The 27,566-nt window shown below is 40.0% G+C and overlaps 1 protein-coding gene across 1 annotated transcript in view; it reads left to right on the top strand.

The window, feature by feature from the left end:
• The window catches only part of col17a1b (collagen, type XVII, alpha 1b), a 40,704-nt gene extending 13,375 nt beyond the window's left edge, over positions 1-27,329 (top strand). Inside the window, exons 8-52 of the mRNA XM_088351997.1 lie at positions 939-974; positions 1,049-1,099; positions 3,625-3,780; positions 5,963-6,643; positions 8,414-8,491; positions 8,581-8,643; positions 10,675-10,809; positions 10,888-10,980; positions 11,048-11,092; positions 11,171-11,308; positions 12,182-12,970; positions 13,049-13,099; positions 15,683-15,709; positions 15,845-15,907; positions 15,980-16,075; positions 16,428-16,463; positions 16,557-16,583; positions 16,997-17,041; positions 17,130-17,192; positions 17,312-17,338; positions 17,463-17,534; positions 17,612-17,647; positions 17,718-17,753; positions 17,828-17,890; positions 17,959-17,985; positions 18,065-18,139; positions 18,440-18,520; positions 18,582-18,641; positions 18,714-18,779; positions 18,850-18,876; positions 19,094-19,144; positions 19,227-19,313; positions 19,389-19,427; positions 19,498-19,602; positions 19,671-19,790; positions 19,849-19,962; positions 20,034-20,168; positions 20,253-20,372; positions 20,450-20,629; positions 21,930-22,070; positions 25,196-25,423; positions 25,504-25,668; positions 25,740-25,820; positions 25,906-25,989; positions 26,074-27,329. Coding sequence (XP_088208123.1) covers positions 939-974; positions 1,049-1,099; positions 3,625-3,780; positions 5,963-6,643; positions 8,414-8,491; positions 8,581-8,643; positions 10,675-10,809; positions 10,888-10,980; positions 11,048-11,092; positions 11,171-11,308; positions 12,182-12,970; positions 13,049-13,099; positions 15,683-15,709; positions 15,845-15,907; positions 15,980-16,075; positions 16,428-16,463; positions 16,557-16,583; positions 16,997-17,041; positions 17,130-17,192; positions 17,312-17,338; positions 17,463-17,534; positions 17,612-17,647; positions 17,718-17,753; positions 17,828-17,890; positions 17,959-17,985; positions 18,065-18,139; positions 18,440-18,520; positions 18,582-18,641; positions 18,714-18,779; positions 18,850-18,876; positions 19,094-19,144; positions 19,227-19,313; positions 19,389-19,427; positions 19,498-19,602; positions 19,671-19,790; positions 19,849-19,962; positions 20,034-20,168; positions 20,253-20,372; positions 20,450-20,629; positions 21,930-22,070; positions 25,196-25,423; positions 25,504-25,668; positions 25,740-25,820; positions 25,906-25,989; positions 26,074-26,126 — 4,946 coding nt within the window. The 3' untranslated portion in view covers positions 26,127-27,329. The remainder of the gene's footprint in view (positions 1-938; positions 975-1,048; positions 1,100-3,624; positions 3,781-5,962; positions 6,644-8,413; positions 8,492-8,580; positions 8,644-10,674; positions 10,810-10,887; positions 10,981-11,047; positions 11,093-11,170; positions 11,309-12,181; positions 12,971-13,048; positions 13,100-15,682; positions 15,710-15,844; positions 15,908-15,979; positions 16,076-16,427; positions 16,464-16,556; positions 16,584-16,996; positions 17,042-17,129; positions 17,193-17,311; positions 17,339-17,462; positions 17,535-17,611; positions 17,648-17,717; positions 17,754-17,827; positions 17,891-17,958; positions 17,986-18,064; positions 18,140-18,439; positions 18,521-18,581; positions 18,642-18,713; positions 18,780-18,849; positions 18,877-19,093; positions 19,145-19,226; positions 19,314-19,388; positions 19,428-19,497; positions 19,603-19,670; positions 19,791-19,848; positions 19,963-20,033; positions 20,169-20,252; positions 20,373-20,449; positions 20,630-21,929; positions 22,071-25,195; positions 25,424-25,503; positions 25,669-25,739; positions 25,821-25,905; positions 25,990-26,073) is intronic.
• Positions 27,330-27,566: the final 237 nt, after the last annotated feature.

Raw genomic sequence — 27,566 nt, forward strand, 5'->3', positions numbered from 1 at the left:
GACTTCCACAAAATTAGTATCCTTCTACGGGCTATCAACGAGAAGAAGGCTAAAACGTTATCCTGAATAACAGTTGTCGAGAGATTGTCAGGGGACCTGCCAAAGATGGCGATGTGCGGCAATATATTTTCCTAAAATATCTGAAATTCACCCAAAAAATGATCTCCGATATTCAGTTTTTTCAGAACACAACCAAAACATATGAGTTAGATGACAAAGACTTTTAGAGCACCTGCTGCAATGTTCATCATTGAATTGGGAAACGACTTATGGACTCTATGTTTGCTATAATGGAGTCTGTGAAACATCTTAAATTGAATAAGGGCCTTGCACTGCTGGGAGAGGAATTAAAGGCTACAAGGGCCTTTTTCCAAAACTCTTGTGATAGGTTTACTTGTAATTCGGCCTCCCAGTCAGGTTTTATCTTCATTAAGGTGCGTTTTATATTTCCACACAAAAGAATTTAGAGAGCAGAAACTGGACTATTAGGTGGATGAGTTGCCACAAGGGCCAAGTCAATCCCGGAGGGATTAGGGCTCTGTAGCAGGATAATGTATGTGTTCTAACAAAGTCCTGTAGCTGAAAAAAACAACAATTGTTTAATAGTGTTTACATTTAAAAACATATATTGTTATCTAATGCAATAGCTGACAATAAAAACAGAAATTACATAGCTCATTTAGCAAAATTAATGCTTGTACCATAGTTCTGATATGAGCAATAACTGAAGAAAAAATGTCAAAAAGTGTGACTCGTGGTGGTTTTTCAATGAGAAAGTGCAATAATAAAGACTAATTTTCTGCCAGCATGAATATGGTTGATGAAACCCATGTTAAAAAAGTAGATATTATCATTTTCAAGGCTTCCTAAATAATCCCTATACCTGAAGCTCTTTGCTCATCCCAACTAACTTGAATTTTGTCGTTTGTACTTTGCAGGTGCTGGCAACAGCAGAGGGAGGAGCGAAAGCCGAGGTAGGCTCAGATTTCCCGCAACACCTGTACGTGCAAAACAATCACTCCTTTTCGATTGCAATCTGTATTTTCAGAAAGCGAGATTCGGGCCCGGCTGCAAAGCGCCTCTCCCACGGCCAGCAGATGTGAGTCAGCGCCAGACCCTTTTGTTGGTTGCGTAACGTATTGTAAAGCAACAAAGCATCTTTATTTGGCTGAGGGGACCTCGTGGATGGCTCGCAGACTACTTTGGATTTTGGTTTTGGGAGTCGGGTTCTAGACATGGTTGACTTGTTTTGGTACATTCCTGCTTTCCTTGCGTGCTTGTTTGCATCAAGATGGTAAACACGTGACCGAGACACGATGTGGGATCAAGCCTGATTGCGGGTTTCCTTTGCAATGTGCTGGTTCTGGTGTAGTTTTGGCAGCAGCGGTGGGACAAATGAGTCACTCCTTCCCAAATGCTCATGCTCACTGAGCGCCCCCCCCTGCTGTAGACAGAGCAGTAACTGCAACCATTTCAATCAGATTTTCATTTTTCATTTTTTTATACGCAGTATACCTGTAACTGTTACATTATTTATCGATCTATCGATCAATCTCTCGGTCTCTCTTTCTCTGACTGTCCACCCGTCTGTTCTTCCTTTATCTCAGTTTTCTCCCTGAATTTCTGTCGTAATTTCACTCTGATTTTCTCTTTCTTTCTTTTTCTTGTTTTCTTTCTTTCTTTCTTTCTTTCTTGCTTTTTTGCCTACTTGCTTTCTTGCTTTCTTTCTTTCTTTCTTGCCTGTCAAGTCAAGTCAAGTCATGTTTATTTGTATAGCCCTTAATCACAAAGAGTCTCAAATGGCTGCACAGATCAAAGACTATTGCAAACTATTATTACAGACTATTAACATACATGAGGGCAAATGATACACATATTATCACAATAAAGTATAGGTTATTCATATTCTATAGAGTAGAAGTGTGTTTTAAGCTTAGATTTAAACATTTCCACTGAGGTTGCAGGTCGAATCTCAGGGGGAAGAGCATTCTACAGCACCGGGGCCCGGATAGAGAACGCTCTCAAACCTGCAGATCTCTTCTTGGCTCTTGGGATCACTAGTAGACCAGCGTTTTCAGAGCGAAGGCTCCGGACTGGAACATAGGGGGAAATTAAATCAGAAAGATATGAGGGAGCAAGTCCATGTATGATTTTGAATAATACCAACAGAACCTTATAATCACATCTTAAGCTAACAGGGAGCCAATGCAGGTTAGCTAAAATCGGGGTAATGTGATCAAACTTTCTTGTCTTGGTTAAAAGCCTTGTTGCAGCATTTTGTAACAGATGATTTTGGACTTTGGGAGACCGGACAGTAGTGCACTACAGCTTTCTTTCTTTCTTGTTTTCTGTCTGTCTGTCTGTCGGTCTGTCGGTCTGTTTCTGTCTGTGTCTGTCTGTCTGTCTGTCTGTCGGTCGGTCTGTCTGTCTGTCTGTCTGTCTGTCTGTCTGTCTTTCCTTTCCTTTCCTTTTTTTTCTTTTCTTTTCTTTTCTTTTCTTTTGAACCATAACACTGACATTTTAGGATAATGAATCATTTTATTAATGTTGTTCTTTACGTGTTCCTTCATTATGAAAATGAATAGTAGCTTAATTTTAACTCTGTCGCTCTTTTTTTATTCTTTTGTTTACGTTTTTTTTCCGGAATTTCACAAACTGCTCACTCCATTCTAACCCATTGTTAAACCTTATAAATGACCATGCTTTCGCATGCAAAGTGTAGGATGAATACAGAAGTGCTGTTAACGTTTTACTTGATGATTTAAAGAAGGTTACTTTAACGGAAAACTGGTTTACAGTTAAAAATGTCACTCAATGGTCTGAAATGAAAATGAGTGGTGGAGTGATTCCACAAGAACTAAGCTGTGACGTAGCGAGTGAGCAGTATAATTGTACATCGTCTGCAATAGGTGGCAGTGGCGTTTAAGCTTTTTGATGTAGTATTTGCTTTCTGCATGTGGGTACTTTCAACAATTTTAAGGAAAAAGGCAGTTCAAAATATTTTGTTTTTTATCAGGGGTTCTTGTAGCAGAAGTAAATAAGTACTACTGTGCTAGACCACGAGGAAATCCTGCTTCTAAAAACTGAGGGCATTGCCTGACCTTTCTGGTACTGTTTTTCTAGCACTAATACTTTTTATGCTTTCAAGCAAAACTCATTGCAAGTCTGCTAACTTTCTAGCTATAAAATGGCTGTTGATGTACTTGATCTTGCACATTGGCGCAACAAGAAAGGAAACTTCCACCTCTGCTCGAAAGTGGCTCTGAATCTATAACTACCATACAGTAGCGATCGTGTAGGTGTTCTGAAATTCTTGTTACAACTCTTGGGATGAAACACCGCAAAAATTACTGTAAAACTGCCTATTCCTGGCATTGGCAAAGGCCCAGAAGGCAGTCCGTGCGGTTCTGGCAGACTTAACCCCACATAGGCCCAAGTGTCCGATTACCCAGCTGCTTCCTATTTGTTAGGGAGGAGTGTCCTGTTTTTTAAACTCATAGGGGATCATGCTTCACACGCTTTCATAAAGGACTGGACAGTCATTAAATACCACATATGATAGATTTGAAGTATTCACTGGAAACAGTGGAAATATTGAGTGTTTACACTGTAATATACATGCAGGGGCGGAGCTGGACGACGTGAAGAAGCTGCTGAAGGTACGCTCCAGCAGCTCCAGTCCTGTGCGAGCTTCAAGCACCTCAGCCATTATGGGGGGCCCCAAAAAGGCCAGCGTGGAGACCCAGACCATCTCCGTCACCTCTCGGGCCTCACAGTCGGGTAATTGACCCTTCTCCCATCCCGTCCCACACGTACTCACATAAATATTGTCTCCTTCTTTCACTTGGGTTTACTATTACATTACTCAAGTATGACATCTGCTTTCCGGGCAAAGTGACTCTTCGGGGTTGCTTGATATTTCAAACACGTTAATATTTTTTGCAATGGACTCATTCATTCATATTCATTACGTACACAAAATAAATATAGCCCTAAAGATATAATAGAGAGAGAGGAGAGACACAGACAGAGAGACAGAGCGGGGAGAAAAATAACACCACATTTTCTTTAGTGGGTTCTCATTTTTGTAGCCAGTAATTCTATACTTGTTAAGATATTTTGAGACTGCAGTAAATGTACAGTGTACTTACAATTTGGATAATGGCTATCCTGGAATTATTAATATACAGTCATTCTATGTTTTTCGCACGGGTTGCGTTCCAAAAAGGTCCCGCGATAGTCAAAACCCGGGATGTAAAAACCTTCATTTATCTATTTATGTATTTATTAAATACTCTATTTATTCATGCATTTAAACTTTATTATTGGATTGTTTTTTTACTCTCATATTATAATTTTGAAAATAATCTTGCTGTCAATTGCACTCTTGATTCAGGACACAGCCCACTTGATTTCACATGATATTTGTCGCATGTGGACTAGAATTGAAAACAAAAATGTGGCATCTAAAGAACATTCCTAAAAACAATACTTATTAAATGTTTTATTCTTTCTTTTACAGAATACTTCTGTTCTGTCAAATTATGATTTGAAAAAGAATCATGCTACGGTATTCCACTATTGACTTGTTATCCAAAATATGATTGCTTGACCGACTCGGGTACTTGAGTAGCTGAAGCAGCTTACTATGGGAACGTGATATAGGCACCAATCTCAATTTGGCCCAAAGAAGTGAGTTATGCATTTATGAAAATATACTTTATTTATACAGCCCTCAACAACAGAAATGCAATAAGTAAAAACTAAACAAAACAAACAAAATACAAAAAATACAATAATATACAACAGTATTAAATAACATAAGCCACTTATGTTATTAGTGTGATTATATATTAATCATTATATATTTGCAATTTTTGTTTGGCAGGGCGTATTAAAAGATAATGAAGATTAATTCTGAATGTTTCAAAATTATCCACTTAATGTCTGATATTTTGTCGCCATCATGCGGATGTTTTTGGAAAACACAAATGTGGCATTACAATGGTTGACCTCCCTTCAACATGGAGAAATCCAAGTTTGTTGGGGATAGAAAGCATCTTCCTCTGCCTTTAAGTGCTTTTCAGGGAGCAGAGGGTTTTGTCGACATGGTAGCTTTTAGGGAAAATTGAAATTGAAAAAGATTTGTGCTGATGTTATGTAGTCAAGCTGTGTTATCTTTGTGTACAAATTATAACTGCAAAGTTATTGATGCACAGGCAGAAAAGGGTCAGTACAGAAAATCAACAAAGTATAGAAACTGCAATAAATAAACCGCAACCCGGAGAGGGATTACTGTAAAAGACATTTTGACCCCACTTTGGACATTTTTACTCAGGGTTGGACTGGTTTTGCTGCAGCACTGCCTGTTTGTTAATCACCACTCTTGACAATATATTCCAAAATGTATGTCCTAAAGTTTCATTTGTTCCCAGTATAACTGAGTTTACACTATACACACATAATAGAAATATCATATTAGATCTTATATATATATATATATATATATATATATATATATATATATATATATATATATATATATATATATATATATATATATATGTTTTCTTCAAAAATTGAATTAAGAAATGAGAATTGTTTGTAAACATATTCTATTTGTACCTGGAACATTCTCTCTCATTGGATGGGGCATGATCACATTAAATTATGGTTGAAGAAATAGTTTTGACACTTACAGCAAAATGTTGAGTTTTCACCGAGTGGTCAACTCATTTCATGAGTGTTCTGAGGGAATTTTTTGCAGTCATATTAACAATACCCAAAGCACTTTCTTTTACATAATACTTAGTTGTAAATTTGGATATTGTCGTTATGTCTACTCGGTTATGTTTCCAGCAGTTTGGATACTGCTCACGGAAACCCATCTCAAAATACTTTGCGATATTTAATATGAGCTGCTTTAATCGAGTGTTTTGTGTGTCTGCTGTTATTTTCACAGTGATAACGTTTGGTTCCGGCGGGAGGGCCGATGGCTTTCGTACCGTGGACTCACCCGGCTTACCTGAACCAGGCCTGACGGCCGGCCGTTACGACGCCGGCGTCAAATCCAGCCATTACGAAGGAAGCCTCAAATCGGGCCACTACAGCGACGCAGGGAGATCGGACGTCGGCGCAAGATCGGTCACGTATGACGCGGGACCGAGATCTGCGCAGTACGGTACCGGCGTCAGATCTATGTCGTATGACACGGGCATGTGGACAGGACAGTATAATGGCGGCGCCAGGGCCGGACAATACGATACCGGCGTCAGGTCCGTGATGCAGAATTCCGGTGCAGTGTCCGCCCAGTATAACAGCAGTTTGAGGTCCGGTCAATACGATACCGGTGCTGTATCGTCCCAGTACGGCGGGAGCTTGAGGTCGGGCCATTACGACACCGGCGTGAGGTCATCCCAGTACAGTATAAGTCAGAAATCGGGCATCCACGATTCGGGTGTGAGGTCCACACAGTATGACTCGGATGCAGCGCTTCCAGGTTTCCCGTGGTCTACTGCCACCTTACCCTCTGCTGCCGGCACAACCACCGTGGCAGCCGGTAGCAGCTACTCCTACCAGGCTGGCGCTAACAACATGTCGGGTGGCGTGACACCCATCGGCTTGGCTGCACCCTCCCTTTCAGGTGGGGAAAATTGTTTTTTACATGAACTTTCAAAAAATAACAAAATTACAGTTTTATTCAACTGCTTTAATACGTTTCTTAGATCAGACTTGGAATTCACAAAACATTTCACAAGACACATCAAACAAGTTGTAGCAACATTCTATGTCTATCACTCTAAATTAAATCTATCAATGAACATGTCAGTGTTGTCAGAAAGACAAGTGATTGGTTTACAGACGAGACAGTCAAATCGGTTCGTCATGTTCTCAATGTAACATTCACTTTGGTGGAAGACCTAACGCTATATAGATGGTTTGTAAATTACGCCTTTGATTGTGGAAGATTGATTTCAAGCAACTTGACAAGACTTGAGTTTACACATACAGGTTTTACAAGTTTTCGACAGACCATCTCGTTGCAATACAGAAATCAAATCTTAAAACAAATAACAAAACAAAAGCAAAATTATGAATGCTGAGATAAGACAATTGGCACAACTAAACTAGGACTGCTATCGGATTTCTGCCTCTTCTCCGTGGCTATTGATCTTCTATTGTCAGACATTGCAAGGTTAGGGCTTGCTCCAGCTTAACTTAACATACAGTGGCTTGCGAAACTGTTTGACCCCCTTGAACTTTGTCATCATTCAAACAGATATAAATCTGTAATTTCTTGTGAAGCTTCAACCATAAGTGGGACACAATCATGAAGTGGAACACACTTTATTGGATATTTTTAACTTTTTTAACAAATAAAAAATGAAAAAGTGGTTGTGCAAAATTATTCAGCCCCTTTACTTTCAGTGCAGCAAACTGTCCAGTTCAGTGAGGATCTCTGAATGATTCAATGTTGATCTAAGTGACTAACGATGATAAATTGAATCCACCAGTGTGTAATCAAGTCTGCACTGTGATAGTCTCAGAGGTCTGTTTAAACCGCAGAGAGCATCATAAAGAACGAGGAACACAAACACAAACGCTTTCCATCCAACCTCACTGAGCTCGAGCTGTTTTGCAAGGAGGAATGGGCAAATGTATCAGTTACTCGATGTGCAAAACTGATAAGAGACATACCCCAAGCGACATGCAGCTGTAATCGCAGCAAAAGGTGGTGCTACAAAAAGTATTAACTCAATGGGGCTGAATAATTTTGCACACCCACTTTTTCGTTTTTATTTGTTAAAAAAGGTTAAAATATCCAATAAAGTGTGTTCCACTTCATGATTGTTTACCACTTATTGTTGATTCTTCACAAGAAATTAGTTTTATATCTTCATGTTTGAAGTCTGAAATGTAGCAAAGGGTCTTAAAGTTCAATGGGGGCAAATAGCTTCGCAAGCCACTGTACCTTTGAGAACTAGTTCGTCATTAGTTGATCTTAAGGTGACCTTTCTAGTGATTAGTAAAAGCGATTGTCCTAGTAACAAATTACAAATTTAAGAGTGATTTAGAAAATAAGGAATGAAAATTGATGGAAATGAGCATACACATGTTGACATATTCTGATAACTTGTTCAACTGTTTCGCATTATGCGTATGCAATGAACTAATGACTAAATGTTGCGGATGGTAGGACGAAACAGCAGAGAATTGTACCAAACCAATTGCATGGATGTACAAAAACATCTGCAAGTCGTTCAAAGAAATGAGAAACTGCTTTTTGGACCAAACTAGTGATACAGTGTTCTGAGAATTCAACAAATAGTTTTGAGAATTTAAAGTCTGAGTAGAGAAACTTACTAAAGAAATTAGGAAAAACTGAAATGAGTGTTTGTATCTTCCCCCACAGTTTATGGCTTTCAGAATAATCTAGCATCCTCTTCTGGTGGTGCCATGACTACCAGCGGCACAAATGCCAGCATGACAAGTACAGTCCATATTTTTTTAAATACCTCCATAACAATTCAGACTTCATGTACTGTGAACATTTACTTTTCCATGTTTGATATTTGACAGCTTATGGAATGCAGAAAAATATGGCCGGTGTCGGTGGTGGTGTTGGTTCTGGAGTTTCTTCAGGTAAGATGTTCTACTACCCTTTGGTGGATTTAACTGCTTGTATGTTTGTGGCATACTTCCATTGTAACAAACTAGTTATTACATGCTTATTCAGTACTTAAATCAAGGATGGGCAAACGTTTTGAGTCACGGGCCGCATTGGTTTGAAAAAAAAAAAAAAAAGCAAATTAGCCTGGAGAAAAGCAAATAGCTGATTGATGTTTACAATTTTTTGTACATGCCGATAAAGATAATTAAGTACAACAGCTCAACAAAACATGAAGAAAAAAATGAACATAAGATAATCAATTTTTTTTTTCCTGTTTGCATTTACATTGCGCAATATATGCTTTATTGCTTATTTGTTTAGAAATGGACACTTTTATCCAATTGGTTTTGAAACACTGAAAACATACAAATACATACATTTATTAACAAATAAAAACTTCAATTGAAAGTAATAACAAAGTAATATCTCCCTTTTTAAGCACAAAATGTAATCATTTGCAATAGGGCTAATTCAGAAGTGTTGAATTGCATGAAATTTAGTATATTGATAAATAAAATGTATTAAAGTACTGAAACATATAGTCAGCTATTTAAATGTTGGCCAACGCAATGAAAAATATAAATGGTATAGCGGTACATCGGGCACACGATAAGAAAGACACCAAAACAAACACACTTAAGAGTGAAATATTTTCTCTATAAAGAATATGTTAACAACGTCCAACTTAGTTTAAAGAGCCCTTGTGCTTTATTTTCAATTGCGCCTATTTGCTTTTATTTGACTTTTATCAGGCCTGTTTTTTTGCGCAGTACAAACGCCCAAAAATATGAAAAAAAAGGGTTTATCCGAGCGTGTCTAAGAAACAAACGCAAAACGTGATACTCTGCTGCCATCTCCTGGCTTAAAGTCATGAAGCCTTAAGTCTTCAATTGACACCCCCCATCTTAAAGTCAAGTCATGTTTATTTGTATAGCCCTTAATCAAAAGGATTCTCAAAGGGCTGCACAGAACACGGATTATTGCAAACCACAGACTAGTATTACACACATCCCCAGATCTAAAACCTACATGAGGGCAAGGAAAAACTCCAAAACCTCAACATGAGGAAAATGAAGAAACCTTGAGAAGGGACCACACATGAGTTAATCCCCCTTCCCTAAGAACAGCATTCAATTTAATTTGGGTACGTTTTAGATTAGGAATTTAGGCGAATTATGAATAATTGTGTCATGTCTTTTGAAACTTAATCCAAGTTAAACAAGACTGTAAACACATTTACATCTTTTATTTTTCTGTGTCTGCAAATTTTCCATTATTGACTGATTTTTTTAAGAGTTGATGGAAAAAAATCAAGGCCGTTCATCATTTTGACCGGTTAAAAGTTGAACCATAAACCATAGCAGCAGAACCTTCTTAGAAACTAGCATGGAGAGACAAAGAAATACTATTACAGGTGGATAATAGACAGGAAGTATTTCTTTAAATTGGCAGGAGCCAAAGCTTTAAACATATGTGCTATCATGTTATGTAATGATTGATAGTCATTTCTATTATTTTTTTTAATGAAAATGGTTACTGGAATATGGTAACTTCTCTGGGAAACTTCACATCTTTTATAGAAAGGAACTAAAGCTTTTTACAACTTTTGCAAATACTCCCATGTGCAGTTTTTTTAATGTGCATTTTTACTCCAGTTGAGGGGAATCATCTTACCTTAGAAAGTGCCTCAGTGACCTCTGTTTTAAGTAAAATACCATCGGGATTGTTTGTTTGATAAATGGTAGTTAGCAAATTTTGATTTTGGAATGGCGCTTATCTTTAGCGACATCCAGTGGACACATTTAAAACTGCTAGTCATTGTTTGACGATTCGGTTTGCCCAACTCGGGTTTAAATCATCAAAGCAAGAATGGGGGGAATTCTCCATATATTGCTGATTATTCGGTGGGAAACCTGAATCGAACTCCTCCTTACATGAACCCCACCACACTGATTCATTATATGTGACATTAATAAACCTATTCTTATCTATGTGTTTTACAGCCACTCGCTCTCAAAACGAGGATGCATATAAGGATTATATGTTTGTGAATTCGGACAAAGACAACGCTAGGGACACAGAAACACTCATTTTGGCCAAAGATAGCGGCAAGCAGTTCTCGAGGACTGTCGCAGGAGGTTGGGCCAACTCTACTACCTTCAATAGACTTTAGGGAGCGCAAACTGTCAACAAAAACACGTGCTGGGATGTTACAGGTTCCCTCTCAGGCGACTCGCTTCAGAAGGAGAAATTCATCACAACTTACGCTGATGGGGCTCAGCTCAAGGCAGGGGCGGGAAGCACTTACTGTGAGTCTGGACCTGCAACAGAATTTCTGCATCTTTTCCTAAAGCTAACCATGTGTAAATCCACCAGACGGATCATCAGGAGTTTTAATGAAAGATAAGGGCACACATGCACGTATGTATTTTCTAAATAATCTGCACCTGAAGTCGTACCTCCATTTAAGAGTTTTATTTTAAACAACTATGCCATCAGAGCTTCGCAAGAAGGGCGGGGCCTGTGGAGGTGGCTGGTGCTGCTGCTTCGACTGTTGCTCGTGGTGGAAGTGGCTGCTTGCGTTCCTGCTCCTCTTTTTGCTCTTGCTTGGGCTCCTCTTTGGCCTCATTGCTCTAGGTATGGTCAATGGCAGTGCTTTTATGTGTTGGGGTTGCTTAGAAATTTCCTTATTTTTGAAGAGAAAGAAAGCACTAGTTTTTCAATAAGGATGACATTTAACTAATCTTAAATGCACTCAATTCCTTGTTAATGTGGTAAATACAATTTCAGCTGCAAATGTCTGTTTTTAATGTATTATCTATATAGGTGTACTTAATATTTGCTAATCGTGTTAGAAGCCTAATGGATTATTATAAAACCTTTGCAGAATGTTGTGTGCACAGCCTAAAACAGTTTAGCTGGTGAGAGAAACTATAACACCTTCCTTTGAGCTAGTGGAGTATATGGGTCTTAATAAACTTTCAGAATGGCAAGAAAAAGAGCTTTCATTTGAAACACGGCAGTCTATACTTGTTCGAAGAAATTAAGGCTATTCCATGTGAGAAATTGCTAAGAAACTGAAGATCTCCAACAATGTTGTGTACTACTCACTGCACAAACAGGCTCTAACCAGAGTAGAAAAAGAAGTGGAAGATCTCACTGCAAAACCAAGCAAAAGGACATGTACATTATAGTCTCTACTTTGAGAAATATACACCTTATAGGTCTTCAACTAGCAGTTTTGTTAAATAGTATCCTCAAAACACTTGTTTCAACTTCTACAGTGAGGAGGTGACTCTGAGATGTTGGCCTTTAAGGCAGAGCGGCAGAGAAAAAGCCATATCTGACATTGGTGAACAAAAGGAAGAGATTATCATGGAAAACACAAAATTGTCTGGGTTACCCCAAACCTTTGAACAATAGTGTAATAGTATGATTTTTCCACGAAAAATGATTTAATTATTTTTGAAAATTAAACATTTAAACATTTTATCTGGATGTCATTTTCAGCTGAGGACGTGAGAAAACTGAAGAACCGGGTGGCCGCTCTGGAGAGCGAGTCCGCCATCATCGCTGCTCGTACCAGTCGCTTGGTGGGTCTGGGCGGCAACACCTTTGTGGATGGTGGCGACCAATCCAAAACGGACATATTCGTGTTCGGGGCGGGTGGAGCTGGAGGAGGAGGCTCAGATTCTAGTTCTGGAACTCAAATTGGGGTAGCTGCCGGTGCTGGAGGTGTGGCTGGAGCTGGGACTGGGGCCGGAGGCGGCAGTACTGCAGGCGGTGCCAGTGCCGGTGCTGGTGCTGGAGCTGGCGTTGCAGGTGCTGGTGACAACAGTGGTACCGGTATAGGTGGCGCGGGAGCTGGCGGCGGAAGTGTGGCGGGTGCTGGAGCTGGAGCGAGCACAGACGGTGCAGGTGGAGCCACTGGCACTGGCTCAAACAGTGGCGCTGGTACAAGTTTTGGCGGTGGCACCAGTTCTGGAGGTACCACTATCATTATTGGTGGCGGTGGCCGAGGTGGAACCGGTACCGGTACCGAAGGCGGCTTCAGCGGCAGCGCAGGCACTAGCGGCACTAGTAGCATCGGTGGAAGTAGCGGCAGCTCCTCTTCCACTAGCCACACATCGAGCCACACTACAAGATTCATAGACACCTCCAGCGTGAGCCACCGGGAGGGGCAAGTTTTTAGTAACGGATTCTGGACTAGCGGCACAGGCGGTTATGTGGACGCTGCCGCACTTCACGTGGCCATTCAGCGCATGGTGAGAGGGGAAATGCAGTCGCAAGCATTCCAAGGTAACTTAAGTATGGATTATTATCACTCACAAGGAAAATCCTCATTGTATATCATATTCTTGTGACTGTTTTTTCCAGCTTTCATAGCTGGCGCCTTGCAGGGTGAAAGAGGATTGCCAGGGCCTAAAGGTATTTTTTTTTTTTTAAACCAACATTATTAACAATAGCAAAAAACATTGTAATGAATTATGTTGGCTGGAATACGCTGCCAATTTATGGCTAAATCCAGCATTTGAACATGAACATCAATGTTGCTCATGGTGTAGTAACAAAATGGAGAACTCCAAATGTTGTCGATGGAAGGTGTAAGTTGTTATAATTATGAATGTTTTTAAATAGGTATTGCTTTTTCTATTCATGGTTTTAAAAAATTATGATTTAGAGTTCATATTAAATGTAGTATTTATACTTAGTATTGTGAAATGCATGACAATGGGGTTTATGAAAATGTCTTTATAATGTTAGTTAATTTACCATATGAATATATGTTGCAATTTCAATTATTGACCACAAATGTAAATACTATATTTGCCTGGATTTGCCTGAATTTTGAGATCCTGGGAGGGGGATTACCTTATGTGCGGTCCCTTCTCAAGGTTTCTTCATTTGCCTCATGCTGTGGTTTTGCGTTTTTCCCTGTCCTTATGTAGGTTTTAGATCAGGGGATGGTGTAATACTAATCTTTAGTCTTTAATAGTATGTGCTTTGTGCAGCCCTTTGAGACTTCTTGTGATTAAGGGCTATACAAATAAACATGACTTGACTTGGATGTAATGTAGCAAATTTAAATGTACTGTATTTACAAGAATAAGTGGTACAGATGCTATATTTGATGTGACTGTATTCTAATCAGTCAGACAGCACCTTATACCTTATCAATTAGTTTTAAATGTTTTAAGTCAAGGGTTGGTTAAGAAACAATTGCATAGAAAACAATAGCTGATGGACATATACATCTCTTTGTATGGCTCACAGAAAGACTGAAGTCAGATGCATTGGCAATACATGACGATAATAGATAACATAAACAAATCAATTTTTTTGTCGTTTGCATTTCCCTGCACAAGTTTAGGTTTATTTCATGAAATATAACATCTCGATAAATAAAATTGGTTTGAAAAAAATCACGTACTGTACAGAAAATTGTAGCTAGCTATTTGAATGTTGGCCATGAGCACATTTGAAAATATAGATTGCATATGAAGGGACACAGGATAAGACACCAAAATAACAACACGGTTTTACAAGTAGATCTTTTTTAAACATATTTTAGCATTGAAGCGGCGCAGATAATGGATAGATTCATTCTATAAAATTATTGATTTAACAATTGAAAAGTCCCTTTTTTTTAAATGTTTGCATACATTTGGGGAGCCAAATATCCTTTAATCTTCTACAAAGACACCCAGCATCTATTTTTGAATTTAGTACTTTTTAATTCAGGTGCCTTTGCAAGGCTGTAACATAGATAAAAATGGAAAAAGTAAAAAAAAAAAAACTGTAAAAAGTGAAGCGATGTAAATATTTTCCGGATGCGTTGTAAATAACCTGCATTTATTTTCAATGAAGGGCCTTCATGGTCACCTGACAATCTTGCAATTAAATCAATTCTGATAGCAGGTAGTTGCCTTGCATGGCTGATGCTGCTATCGGTTAGTTAGTGTGTAAGGGAAAAGTGTGAAGCACATTGTAAAGTGCTTTGGGAGGTCTTCATTGACTTAAAAAGCGCTATATAAATGCAGGCCATTTACATTTACGTTTACACCCCATCCGTTAATTTGTTTTTGAACAAAGTAGCATCAGAATGGTTTGCTTTCCCAAATGTTTTCTGATGGATAGATGGTAGTCAGCAAATACAGGTTTGGTAGTGGTACTTTTCTTTGGCCATATCCAGTATACACATTCAAAACTGCAGGTCATTGTCTGAAGATGCAGCTCATTTTTCTCTTGTGCTTTTCTCGTTTTTTTTTTTTCTTCCCACAGCCCATTTTTAATAAATTGGCAGGCCTAATCTGGTTCGTGGGCCACTTGGTCCATTTATGCGTCAAAGTCTAATAGCTACTGCAGTATATATGACTTTACCGAGCTACCAAACACTACAACTCTTCTGTGGTTTACTACCCCCTATTACATCCAATTATGAAAAATGCATTTTCTATCAAAACTAAGAAAATTCTAAAAGAAGCAGCTTCCAAGCAATATTCATTTTCTCATCCAGATGGTGCGCCTAAATACAAACGCTTGTTCAATACATTTCTAGTGTATCTTTAGACAAAGACTGCCATCTAGAGGAAACCATTAATATCGCAGGTTGTTCATCCCTATTTGCATTTAATCACTAAATCTGTTGATTGGTACGAATAATCATCAGTTATATTCCTGACCTATTTGTACAATGGTTGCTAATTTGTTGTTTGCAGTGATAACACCATCTAAGAAGCCGTTTCAACCTAAAGTGGCTCGCTTATATGCATATATAGATCATTTTTTTTCAAATTTTGACAATTATCTACTGTAAAATAACATTTTTTTCAACTCTGACTTTATGTCTAGGTTCTATTAGGATTTTTTTTTAAAAACGTAGGCACCAAAATACTGATTTTCAAGGAATCCTAAACTGAATTGTTTGTACTCTTAAATAGAACCCCTTTTTTGCTTCCTTACCTTTGCAATCCTATTAAAACAAAGTATTGTGTGTTTTACTCATCACAGGGGACACGGGTCAAACCGGATTTCCAGGTAAAGATCTGCGAGATTCAGACCTTTTATTGCATCGTAAAATTTAGACCATATAGCTGCATTCCGGGAAATGTCTAATGTGTGATGATACATCACATTGCACATAATTGGTTAATATAGGTTTTCTGACCTCAGGTGCTCCCGGTCCAATTGGCCACGAAGGTCCTCAGGGTCCAAAGGGTCAAAAAGGAACGCATGGTCCGTAAATTAGTACTGAACATTGTCCAGATTGTCTTCAAATGGTTAATAAATGTTGATGTTTTTCTGCAGGTGAACAGGGACTTGAAGGTCCTCCTGGTTTAAGAGGACGAGAGGGCCCTGCTGGACCCAGAGGTGAACCAGGTTTTGGCTCCAAGGGTGAAAAAGGTACAGAAATTAAAATTGTCCTGTTGGGCTGTTGAGTTGCGCAGTATGTTGGATCCGTAGAAAAACCATAAAGAAAGGCAACCATACTATTACATTGATAATGAGGACACAACGGGACTGGATTACACAGAAGAGGCAAGGTTAGATGTTCTGTACATTAGATTGTTGGACTTCAAAGACAAGGAGAGGCAGTGTAAGAATGCAACATTTAGAAAGGAATAATGGCACAGTTCAGAAAACATTAAAGCCGCAAGGATATATTCAGGACAGGACCAAACAGCGCAATGGTCTTTAGGTAAACACAGCATAAAAAAACTGAAAAAAAAGATTTATATTGTTTTTGTTCTGGAAGGTAATTCTGGTGAACCTGGACTTCCTGGTCAAAAAGGTGAGCGCACCCTCAGGGATTTCCAATAGTAATCAAACGACCCAGACCCTAGTACATTATTTAGTTTAAATCTCTACCAATTATCCACTGCAGGTGCTTCTGGGCTCATTGGAGCACCAGGTGAGATTCTTATCCCTGATGTCTTTTGCTCTATTTGGATTCTTATTCTTTTCCCTTCATGGATCTGAATAACTAATCTTTCTTTTGCGCGTATTCCTGTAATCCATAATCCGATTTGATTACTTGCATCCACAAATGGTTCTTTACCATAACTACAAATATCTTTCGTATTTTCCTCCTACCCCATGGGTATTTCCCAGGATCCTTTGTGGTTCTATTTCCAAACTTTCCAGCCTGTTCTGTGCTTGTGATCTTGTCCTTTCTGGTCTCTTCCAGACTTACAACTTTTCCTTTTGGATCTTTGTCTCAAACATTTTCTATATATTTTTTGTTTGAGGGAGACTTGTCTGGCTCTGGAAATGATAACAGTTGGTTTTGCAAGGAGTTTTATTATTATCTTTTTATTTATCCAGGTCCTCAGGGTTTCCGTGGAGAAGCAGGGGCGCCTGGTCTTAAAGGTAAAGCCTGCAGAATGAAGGACGTAAATAAGAATTCTGAGATGCTTTTAAAGAAAACAGACGTAAACTGTTAAATCTGTGTGGCCAGGTGATCGAGGTTTACCTGGTCTGCCTGGCACAACAGCAGAGAAAGGAGCTAAGGGATCAGCAGGTCAGTGACCCATGCTAAAATAAAAAGTATTGCTCTACTAGAATGCAGCAGAGTGAACTTTGCTTTATATATTTTCTTTTTCCAACAATTTATGTTGTGAATGTTTGTGTCATCATCAGGACAAGATGGTCCCAAAGGCTCAAGAGGTAAACATAAGCCTTTGTTGTTAGCTTGTGGTTAGGCTGAGAACATTTAACATTCAAAAGAGAATAATTGTCTTCTAATAATCATCATAAATGCTAAGTAGATTCTTGAAATGCGTGCCCACAGGAGATCTTGGCAGTCCTGGCCACCCGGGACTTCGTGGTCCAGCTGGGCCTCCGGGAGATCCTGGACCTCAAGGTCTTGTCTTGCTCTACTTAATTATTGGTTAAGAAAAGAAAATGTCTATAAATGTGCTGTTTTTTTTTCTCTTTAAGGACTGCCAGGCAGTCCTGGTCAACCAGGCCCTAAAGGTACAGAACCAACACAAAAACTACAGAAAGTAGTTTTAAATTCGGTTCACTAATTGTTTTCTGTTTTCAGGTGATACCGGGGAAGCAGGAAGAATCATTAACGCTGGTACGTAACCCAAGAAAAACCAAGTTGGTGCCGACTGCATGTGCACTTTGCCTTATCTCTGACTCACTTTTTAGCCGGTGTTGCCACTGTACACATTCCTGGACCACCTGGGCCTCGTGGACCTCAAGGAGTTTCAGGTCTGACAAGCATCTTTCAGCCCTTTGATGATATAATATTGTTAAAACTCTTTCGTCTGTGGCAATAGGTCCAAGTGGCCCTCCAGGTCCTGCAGGTAAAACATTCAATATTCAGTATTTTCAAGTATTTTTTGAGATGAATATGACCTACATGGATGTTTTTGATCTTGGCAGGTCCTAAAGGCAGTCGGGGAGATCCAGGATTATCAGTCAGGACGTCTGAGAGTTTCAGCTCAAGCATAGCTGAGAGTGAGTACTGCTTTCTTGTTGAGTTTGGAAAAAAATGTAAATGTTATCCTGGATGTAATTTTATCTGTTGAATATGAACTCAACGAATGCTGTATGTGAGCTTTAATTAGGCAGGATGCACAAGAGACAGACAGGAAATGAAGGTTAAGGAGAAGGGGGAACTGCTAAGTGGGGGGCAGACCAGGAGACATTACTAAACTACTGGAAATATTCAGTTTAGATATGCTTTAAATTGGAACATCTGGGAACTGGAATGTCCTTTGAGACAAATTTCTTCTTTAAAATTAATAATCATTTTAGGGCAGCATACTTCTGGCGGTGTCTCATCATTACAAGGCCCACCAGGACCACCTGGACCACCTGGTCCTCCAGGTCAGCCAGGTAGGAATCAGCTGATCCTTTCAATGAAGTCTACAAACTTCACTGTGTGATCATTGTTCAGGTTACGGAAGACCAGGACCTAAAGGCGACAAAGGAGATTCGGGTGTTATAACCAGTTCTGGTATGAAATCACCCAACAGGTTTCACTCTAGGAATCCATACCAGATAACAATACTGTGATTTCAAAACCTAGGAACTACGACTTACTATACTGGACCACCTGGTACACCAGGCCCTGCTGGTCCAAAAGGATCCACAGGTTTGACCAACACTGAGCCGTTAAAATGTTTCGCATACAAAAACTTCAATAAAACACAATCTTTTTTCAGGTTCTCCTGGACCGAGAGGCTACCAAGGTAAAGTTCTTGAAACTGGGGAAAAAAGGCGTTACTTGTCTATAAGTGAGGTACTGTATATGGTTTGCCTAAATGAAGCTCGACTTGATTACACTTAGTTACTTGGCACTATCATAGTATGAAAATGTTTTTGTTTTGGCAACGCGCTAATAAAGGATATCAACTAAAAACCAATATGCGAGACTGCATAAACAACTAATTCATTGTGATACACCAGGTGAACCAGGTCAACCCGGCTTGCCAGGAAGACCAGGAAGTTTGGACAGAGGTCGGTGCTGAAACATGACAGAAGATCACACTTAAATATTGTCTTTGGTCCAGAGGTCTAAACTTTTCTCATCCTATACTAGTGTCCACCTATTCTGGGGAACACAGTGTGCAAGGAACCCCAGGACCACCAGGACCACCTGGACTGCCAGGACCCCAGGGAGTCAAAGGTGAAATGAGTAAAAATAGCAAAAGACTTGCTTTAAACTGATTGTCGATTAAGTTTGGTTGTGTCTGTGTTTTAGGTGACACTGGGACTCCTGGAATTCCTGGAACTTCTCGAGGTAGGCTGAGTCATTTTTAAAACTATTCATGTTCAAAAACCACACTCATCCCCTTACATTATTTCTTAAGTCACATCAGGGCCTCCCGGTCCTCCAGGGCCTCAAGGACCTCCAGGGCAGCCTGGTTCCTTCTCTTCGTCTGTCGAGATGCGCCAGTATTTGACGGACTACCTGAGTAAATTCCACTCTTAAGAAATAAGACTGCCAATAAAGCCATTAAAATGACTACTACTCAATTAACAGGTAGAGCTAGAGTCTCTGCTATACCAGGACCTCCAGGTCCTCCTGGACCTCCAGGACAGCCCGGAAGCTTCACGGGTTCCATTGAGGAGATCTCTTCTCGGATTGTTGCCTACTTTCAACGTGAGTAGATAGTTATCCTCCCTGAGGTTATCCTCCTATCTATGTTGTCTTTATGCAGGTTCTGGCTCTAGCTCGGGCATCAGCATTGGTGTTCAGGGCCTACCGGGGCCACCAGGCCCATCTGGACCAGGAGGTGCCTTGACTGTCAGTGGTCTCATTGCCATGCTGCAAAGTCAGTGTCCAGTTTTTCACTGCATGGGCCCATCTTTGTGAGGCTAAAAATATTTTGCATATAATATCCAGGAGAAGACGTGAGGAGATACCTCTCGGGCTCACCAGGCCCTCAAGGCCCACCCGGACCACCGGGCGGACCAGGAGGGATATCTGGCGTTTACACTATCGAGGAGGTGGCAACCTATGTCTTCAACATTATGAATGGTGAGTCCAAAGACAAAACTAGAGTTCAGCAGTGTGTGTTGAATTATTCTCGATCAAGTCAAGTCACATTTATCTGATCAACAGAGAGAGGAATCGCAAGAGGACCACCCGGACCACCAGGACTACCCGGGCCTCCAGGAGCAGGCGGTTCGGGCGGCTCAGGCTACGCGACAGTTTCAATCGATTATTCAGCGCTAGTTAGAAGTAAAACACATTCTAAAATCTACGTTTTCCTCCATCTCAGTCAAACTCGTGACTACAAGTCTTTCCTACCTACGCAGATCCTGACTTCCGAACATGGATCAGTTCCGCTGTTCACCAAGGTCTTCCCGGTCCACCTGGCACTCCTGGCCTACCTGGGCCCCCTGGTCCTCAGGGGCCACCAGGAGTCTCCAGTGCCACTGTTTTTGGTGCCGGTGGTCGTGGGTACAGCTTGGAAGAACTTCAACGTTACCTGCAAGGTGAATAAGACCGTCAGAAACTGTTGGGAGCAGGAAACTGGTTACAATCTCTGTCCTTCATGTATATTTTGTTTTTGAACAACAAAAGCCTTTTTATTGAATAAATCCAACTTTAGAGTGACATTGTGTATAATTTAGAGCCTTCTATTGGGACAAAATAAACCTCATTCATTAAATAAAACTATATTTATTTTAATAAGAAAAAATACACCAACTATCAGCAGCATTAGCAGTTAGCGTGTGTGCGGCACAGTTCTGAGGTCGTGGGAACCTCCTGCGTGGGTTCAAATCCAGCTCCCGGCCTTACTGTGCGGAGTTTGTATGTTCTCCCCGTGCTTGTGTGGGTTTCCTTTGGGCACTCCGGTTTCCTCCCACGTTCCAAAGACATGCATTTCAGGTGAATTGGCCGGTCCAAATTGTCCCTACGTGTGCCTGAATGAGTGAGTTGTCTGTCCCCGTGTGCCCTGCGATTGGCCGGCAACCAGTTCGGGGTGTCCCCTGCCCACTGCCCGATGATAGCTGGGATGGGCTCCAGCACCCCCGCGACCCTACTGAGGATAAGCGGTGTAGCTAATGAGATATATATATATATATATATATATATATAAAAAGCCAAATCTTGGACTGTTTTGGAATCATTTTCCTTCAATTCAACTTATTGGCATTTTGGCATTGATATGGAAATACTGTCCAACTACACCAACTATCATATGTTGCCCTCTTGAAATGACTGACAAGATTTGGGTTGAGCTTTGTTTTGGGAAACCTTCAATTAAGCCCATGGTTGCTTAGCAGTTTTTTCCTTTCTCTTCTGGACTCCTTCCCGTCATATTCTTCGTGAGTCCCTAAAAAGGTACAGCAATACAAAAAAAACATATATAGGCAAACCAGTAATACTAATGAATGAATGTTTAATTACAATGTGTCCAAACTTTTACAGTTATTGCTTATCTGTGTTTCTAAATCAATATTACACACGGTGCCACACATATAAACATTTTTTTAAATACTCGTGGATAAAGAAATGTGTACAGTATTTATTTTATCTAACGTGAGGCCCACCAAGAGGGATCTGACATGATTGTCTGGAATCTTGCTGCTAAGGGTAGCCCTAAAAAACAAAAACCTTGTGAAAGGCTAGGCAAAAAAAATGAAAAGAAAAACGCTGCAGTTTGGTCACTTTAAGTCTCCGTGATTTGTAACTCTCCTTTTGCTTTTCAACAATCATTTTCAGTTGCACTCCACGATACAGTGACATGTAAAGGCCAAATATAACTCTGTCTTTACAAATGTTTCACAGGCTCAAGCTTTAGAGGACTTCCAGGCCCTCCCGGACCTCCAGGTCCACAAGGACCACCCGGTGGTTCTGGCGGCTCCGTGACTTACAGCGGAACCTTCCCCCGGGAGACCATCCGTTCTGAAGTTCATGACTACCTGACCAGTAAGCTTTTACTCTACAAAACGTGTCACGGTTGTAGTCTGAAAAGCCATATATGGCCTGACATATAATTTAAGTTGATCCGCGAAAACTTAAAATGTCAGAGCTTCTAAAATTAAACCGTCCAAAAGTGCTTTGACCAAATATTACATTTCCTACAATATTTGTTGAGTACCATACCTGCAAAGTGAAAGGTCAGTACCATAACAGGACAGTGTTTCCATATCAATGCCAAAATGCCAATAAGTTGAATTGAAGGAAAATGATTCCAAAACAATCCAAGATTTGGCTTTTTATATATATATATATATATATATATATATATATATCTCATTAGCTACACCGCTTATCCTCAGTAGGGTCGCGGGGGTGCTGGAGCCCATCCCAGGAATCATCTGGCATTGGGCAGGGGACACCCTGAACTGGTTGCCAGCCAATCGCAGGGCACACGGGGACAGACAACTCACTCGCTCAGTCACACCTAGGGACAATTTGGACCGGCCAAATCACCTCAAATGCATGTCTTTGGAATGTGGGAGGAAACCGGAGTGCCCGGAGGAAACCCACGCAAGCACGGGGAGAACATACAAACTCCCGCAGTATTGCCGTTAGCTGGATTTGAACCCACGCAGGAGGTTCCCACGACCTCAGTGCTGGAGCTCATCCCAGCAATCATCGGGCAGTGGGCCGGGGACACCCTGAACTGGTTGCCAGCCATTCACAGGGCACACAGGGACAGACAATTCACTCGCCCATTCACACCGAGGAAGTTTGTGATTTACTCTATGGACTGAAACTTACTTTTTATTGTTTTACAGTAGATTTTTTTTTGTTGTGAACAAAATACTTGAAGTACAGTAGGCTATGTCTACTTGACCAGTTGTCACAGGTTGTGAGAGAGAGTTTTCATTTATTAAACTGGCTTTATATTGTTTACTCCTGATTGCTATTTTATTTTGTCGTTTACTCTCTCTTTTTGTTGCACTTTAAGTGTAGGATTGGTTGCTGGTGTGGTGCAACAAATATATACGGTTCTATAACACAACTAACTACCTGTCTGTTCTTTACTTTCTCTGGTATCTAGTTAAATTTACTACAGAGTAATTCAGTTACCGTTGGAAGAAGTAGTAAAAAAACTGTAACTAATTACTTTTTTTAAAGTAATGTGCACTGTTTATATATATATATATATATATATATATATATATATATATATATATATATATATATACAAGACTGTCTCAGAAAATTAGAATATTGTGATAAAGTTCTTTATTTTCTGTAATGCAATTAAAAAAACAAAAATGTCATACATTCTGGATTCATTACACATCAACTGAACTATTTCAAGCCTTTTATTATTTGAATATTGCTGATTTTGGCTTACAGCTGAAAAAAACTCAAAAATCCTATCTCAAAATATTAGAATACTTCCTCAGACCAAGTAAAAAAATAATTTTATAACAGCAAAACTAAATCAAACATTTGAAAATGTCCATTGATGCACTCAGTACTTGGTTGGGAATCCTTTTGCACGGATTACTGCATCAATCCGGCGTGGCATGGAGGCAATCAGCCTGTGGCATTGCTGAGGTGTTATTGATGCCCAGGATGCTTCGATAGCGGCCTTCAGCTCATTTGCATTTGTAGGTCTGGTGTCTTTCATCTTCTTCTTAACTATACCCCACAAATTCTCGATGGGGTTCAGGTCAGGGGAATTAGCAGGCCAATCAAGGACAGTGATGCCATGGTCAGTGCACCAGTTACTGGTGGTTTTGGCACTGTGGGCAGGTGCCAGATCATGCTGGAAAATGAAATCCTCATACTCATAGAGCTTTTCAGCAGATGGAAGCATGTAGTGCTCTAAAATCTCTTGGTACACAGTTGCATTTACTCTGGACTTGATGAAACACAGTGGACCAACACCAGCAGCTGACATGGCTCCCCAAACCATTGCTGACTGTGGGAACTTCACACTGGATTTCAAGCAACTTGGATTTTGCTCCTCTCCAGCCTTTCTCCAGACTCTGGCGCCTTGACTCCCAAATGAAATTCAAAACTTGCTTTCGTCTGAAAAGAGGACTTTGGACCACTCTGCAACCTTCCAGTGCTTCTTCTCCATAGCCCAAGTCAGACGCTTCTTCCGTTGTCTTGAGTTCAGAAGTGGCTTGACCATGGGAATACGGCTATTGTAGCCCATTTCCCGGACACGTCTGTGAACTGTGGCTTTTGATACCTGGACTCCAGCTTCAGCACACTGTCTTTGAAGCTCCCCCAAATTCTGGACGCGGCTCTTCTTCACAATTTTGTTAAGGCTGCGGTCATCTCTCTTGGTTGTGCAGCGTTTCCGGCCACATTTTTCCCTTCCAACAGACTCTTTGTGGATATGCTTTGAAACTGCACTCTGTGAACAGCCTGCTCTTTGAGAAATTTCTTTTTGTGTCTTACCCTCCTGATGGAGGGTATCAATGATGGTCCTCTGGACAGCAGTCAGATCAGCAGTCTTCCCCATACTTGTGATTTAGTTTACTGAACCAAGCTGAGTGTTTTTAAGGCTCAGGAAACCCTCGCAAGGTGTTTTGAGTTAATTAGATGATTCAGGTGATAAGTTGAATAGCCTACTTGTATACTTTTTCATGATATTCTAATATTTTGAGATAGGATTTTTGAGTTTTCTTAAGCTGTAAGCCAAATTCAGCAATATTCAAATAATAAAAGGCTTGAAATAGTTCAGTTGATGTGTAATGAATCCAGAATGTATGACATTTTTGTTTTTTTAATTGCATTACAGAAAATGAACTTTATCACAATATTCAAATTTTCTGAGACAGTCCTGTATATATATATATATATATATATATATATATATATATATATATATATATATATATGAGCTACATTTATTTTCAATGCAAACATAATTTGTTTACTGTAATGAGTTATTTTGCATTAAGTAATAGTTTATTTTACATACCATTTAATCACATTTAGTTACAAGTGATATCAGGCCCTTTGAAGGGCATTGATTACATTGTTGTGGTCTTAGGGGAACAGTAGTTTAAAATCCCTACTGTGTAACAATCTGCTATGTACACACATGTCACATCACAAACTTTTATTTCCTTTAGCCGACAGTGTCAGACGAGCCCTCACCGGACCCCCTGGTCCCCAGGGACAGAGGGGCCTCAAGGGAGACCGCGGAGAGACTGTTTATGTCTACAGACACAGTGCCCAAAGTCAGAGCTCCTCTCAAAGCGCCTCCGGCCACGTCTCCCAGCACGAGATTGACATCAGCAAGCTGAGTGAAGCGATGGACTACAACAGTATGGCTCTCAAGGTCTCCGACTATATTAAGAGTGAGTAGACTTAACACTTTTAGCAATGGCACAACAAGGCAGAGTTCAGAACTTTTAAAACGTGTCTTCTCTTCGCGTAGACCAAGGCCTGCTGCAAGAGTATTTGGTGGAAGGCCCTTGGAGGACACAAGTAAGAGCTGTTCAGGGTCTTCCTGGCCCACCGGGACCCCCAGGAGCACCCGGTTACAGCCGGGTCATAGCGGCATATGGCAACGTCACGGCTGACCTCATGGACTTCTTCAGAAGTAAGTAATAAGATCATGAAAAGGTTCCAATTAGATTGGTATTCGCTGTAATTGTTCTTCTCTTTTCACAGCTCACGGCACAATCCCCGGCCCTCCAGGTATAGCCGGACCGAGAGGAGAACGAGGATACCCGGGACCTAAAGGAGATAAAGGTACAATTCATGGGAAGTAGTTGGAAACATGGATTTTGCTGGACATGTTTGAGGGGAGGTCTAAGTGGCATCTAACTTTTTGTAGGTGATGCCGGGCGTCCAGGTTTACCAGGAATTCCTGGGACGTACACAATCCAAATTCCACATCGTACTCAAAGGCGGGACACAGGTACAAAATCCTTTCTGAACTTTGTAGTTGGCTCAATCGATGTAAGATTTTTGCTGTACAGTAACGTGAGTGTTGTTTTTACAGGAAATAAAGAAATCAAGCAGGAGCAGCATCGAGGCCCCGCTGATGGTGGCTGAAGCGTGGCTATTTCCGTAAATTACGGACTACATAATAAAAGCGTAATGCCAAACTTAAGAAACTCAACTTTTGTTTTTTTACAATCCACACCGGATTTTAAGTCGCAGCCATTAAAATAAAATAAATTCAAGTCAATTTCTTACATTAACTTTAAATGTCTAGTACAGAAAAGTAACACATTGTGCCAGAGTCGGTAAACGAGTGTCTTAATCGCCACGTAATATGTTACTTTTCTGTACTCGACATTTCCCTGCTTATTCTGCGAAGATCCCAATCTTCCTCCTTAGGGACATTGAGAATCTCATCCATCTATTCATGCGCCTCGCTAATTAGATAACGAGGTATTTGGTTGCCGAATCATAGTTACTTCTGCTGTTTACCTGTGTTTCATTGAATTTGTTAACTTTGACATTCAAAGCCCTTGGCAGAAATCACATCGCGTTATCACCTGTCGTTCGCGCTCACAATGGTTTGTTTTAAGTAAACAGTCTGAAGTAGCACTAACACCTTTTCACTATTTACCTAGCGAAAAAAATAAAAACATAAGTCGTATCGAATTATAAGCCGCAGTGTTTGATATGTAGAAAAATGTTGCGGCTAGTAGTCCGGAATTTACTGTACTTTCTTCTCTGTTTTCAACAAAAGCAATGCAAGTAGGATAAAACAAGCTTTAATAATGATAAGTTCTTTAGCTTTGCTGCTGGGCGGTGTTTAGTTTGTGGACACGTTTTTATTTGCTCACTTGTGGATGTTTAATATTTGCTTTGTTCGGATGAAAATATTACATTAGATTTAAGGTGAAGTGACTGAGGTTTTTTGATATTTTATTTTATTGTACTAAGGTCAATGTTTGCCGTTTTCAAAACTTTGGAATGGATTGTTAAGAGCCATTATTTGCCACTATTTTCTCCATCTCTAAAAACGAGTGCCTAATTTTACATGTTTGTCAACTTTGTTGCATTAGCGCTCATCCTGTTACATTACCGATTGCTGTACTAAGAAATGTGTGCTTTTGTAATTGAAGGAAGATTTGTAAATGAATATGCAAGCAAAGCAATATTCTGCTACTGGGCTGCAACTGAAGCTGAAGGATCAACTGATTAGATTGTCTATTTTTGTATGAGAGAACACTGTCTTTGATGTATTGACTTTATACTGTCACGTTTTATTGAACACATTAAATTATAAATTGCTGCCTAGTATTCAGTTAAAAGGTGTCATATTTGACCACTAGATGTCGTTTTATTGAGAACGTGTGCTACAAGGCACAAGGGGGAATAAAACTTCAGTGACCAAATAGCACAATTTTTCTTTTATTATTTTGCCCACCCTATCACAAAATGAATACAAAATTATTGTTTAAAGGCACATTTTGTATTGTTTGACCACTAGATGTCGCTGTATTGTGGTCCCATGTAATGCAAGATTCAAACATGCAG

The sequence above is a fragment of the Urocampus carinirostris genome, chromosome 13 (genome assembly GCF_059441175.1).
Source record: "Urocampus carinirostris isolate Australia breed hairy pipefish chromosome 13, RoL_Ucar_1.0, whole genome shotgun sequence".
Classification (NCBI taxonomy): Eukaryota; Metazoa; Chordata; class Actinopteri; order Syngnathiformes; family Syngnathidae; genus Urocampus; species Urocampus carinirostris.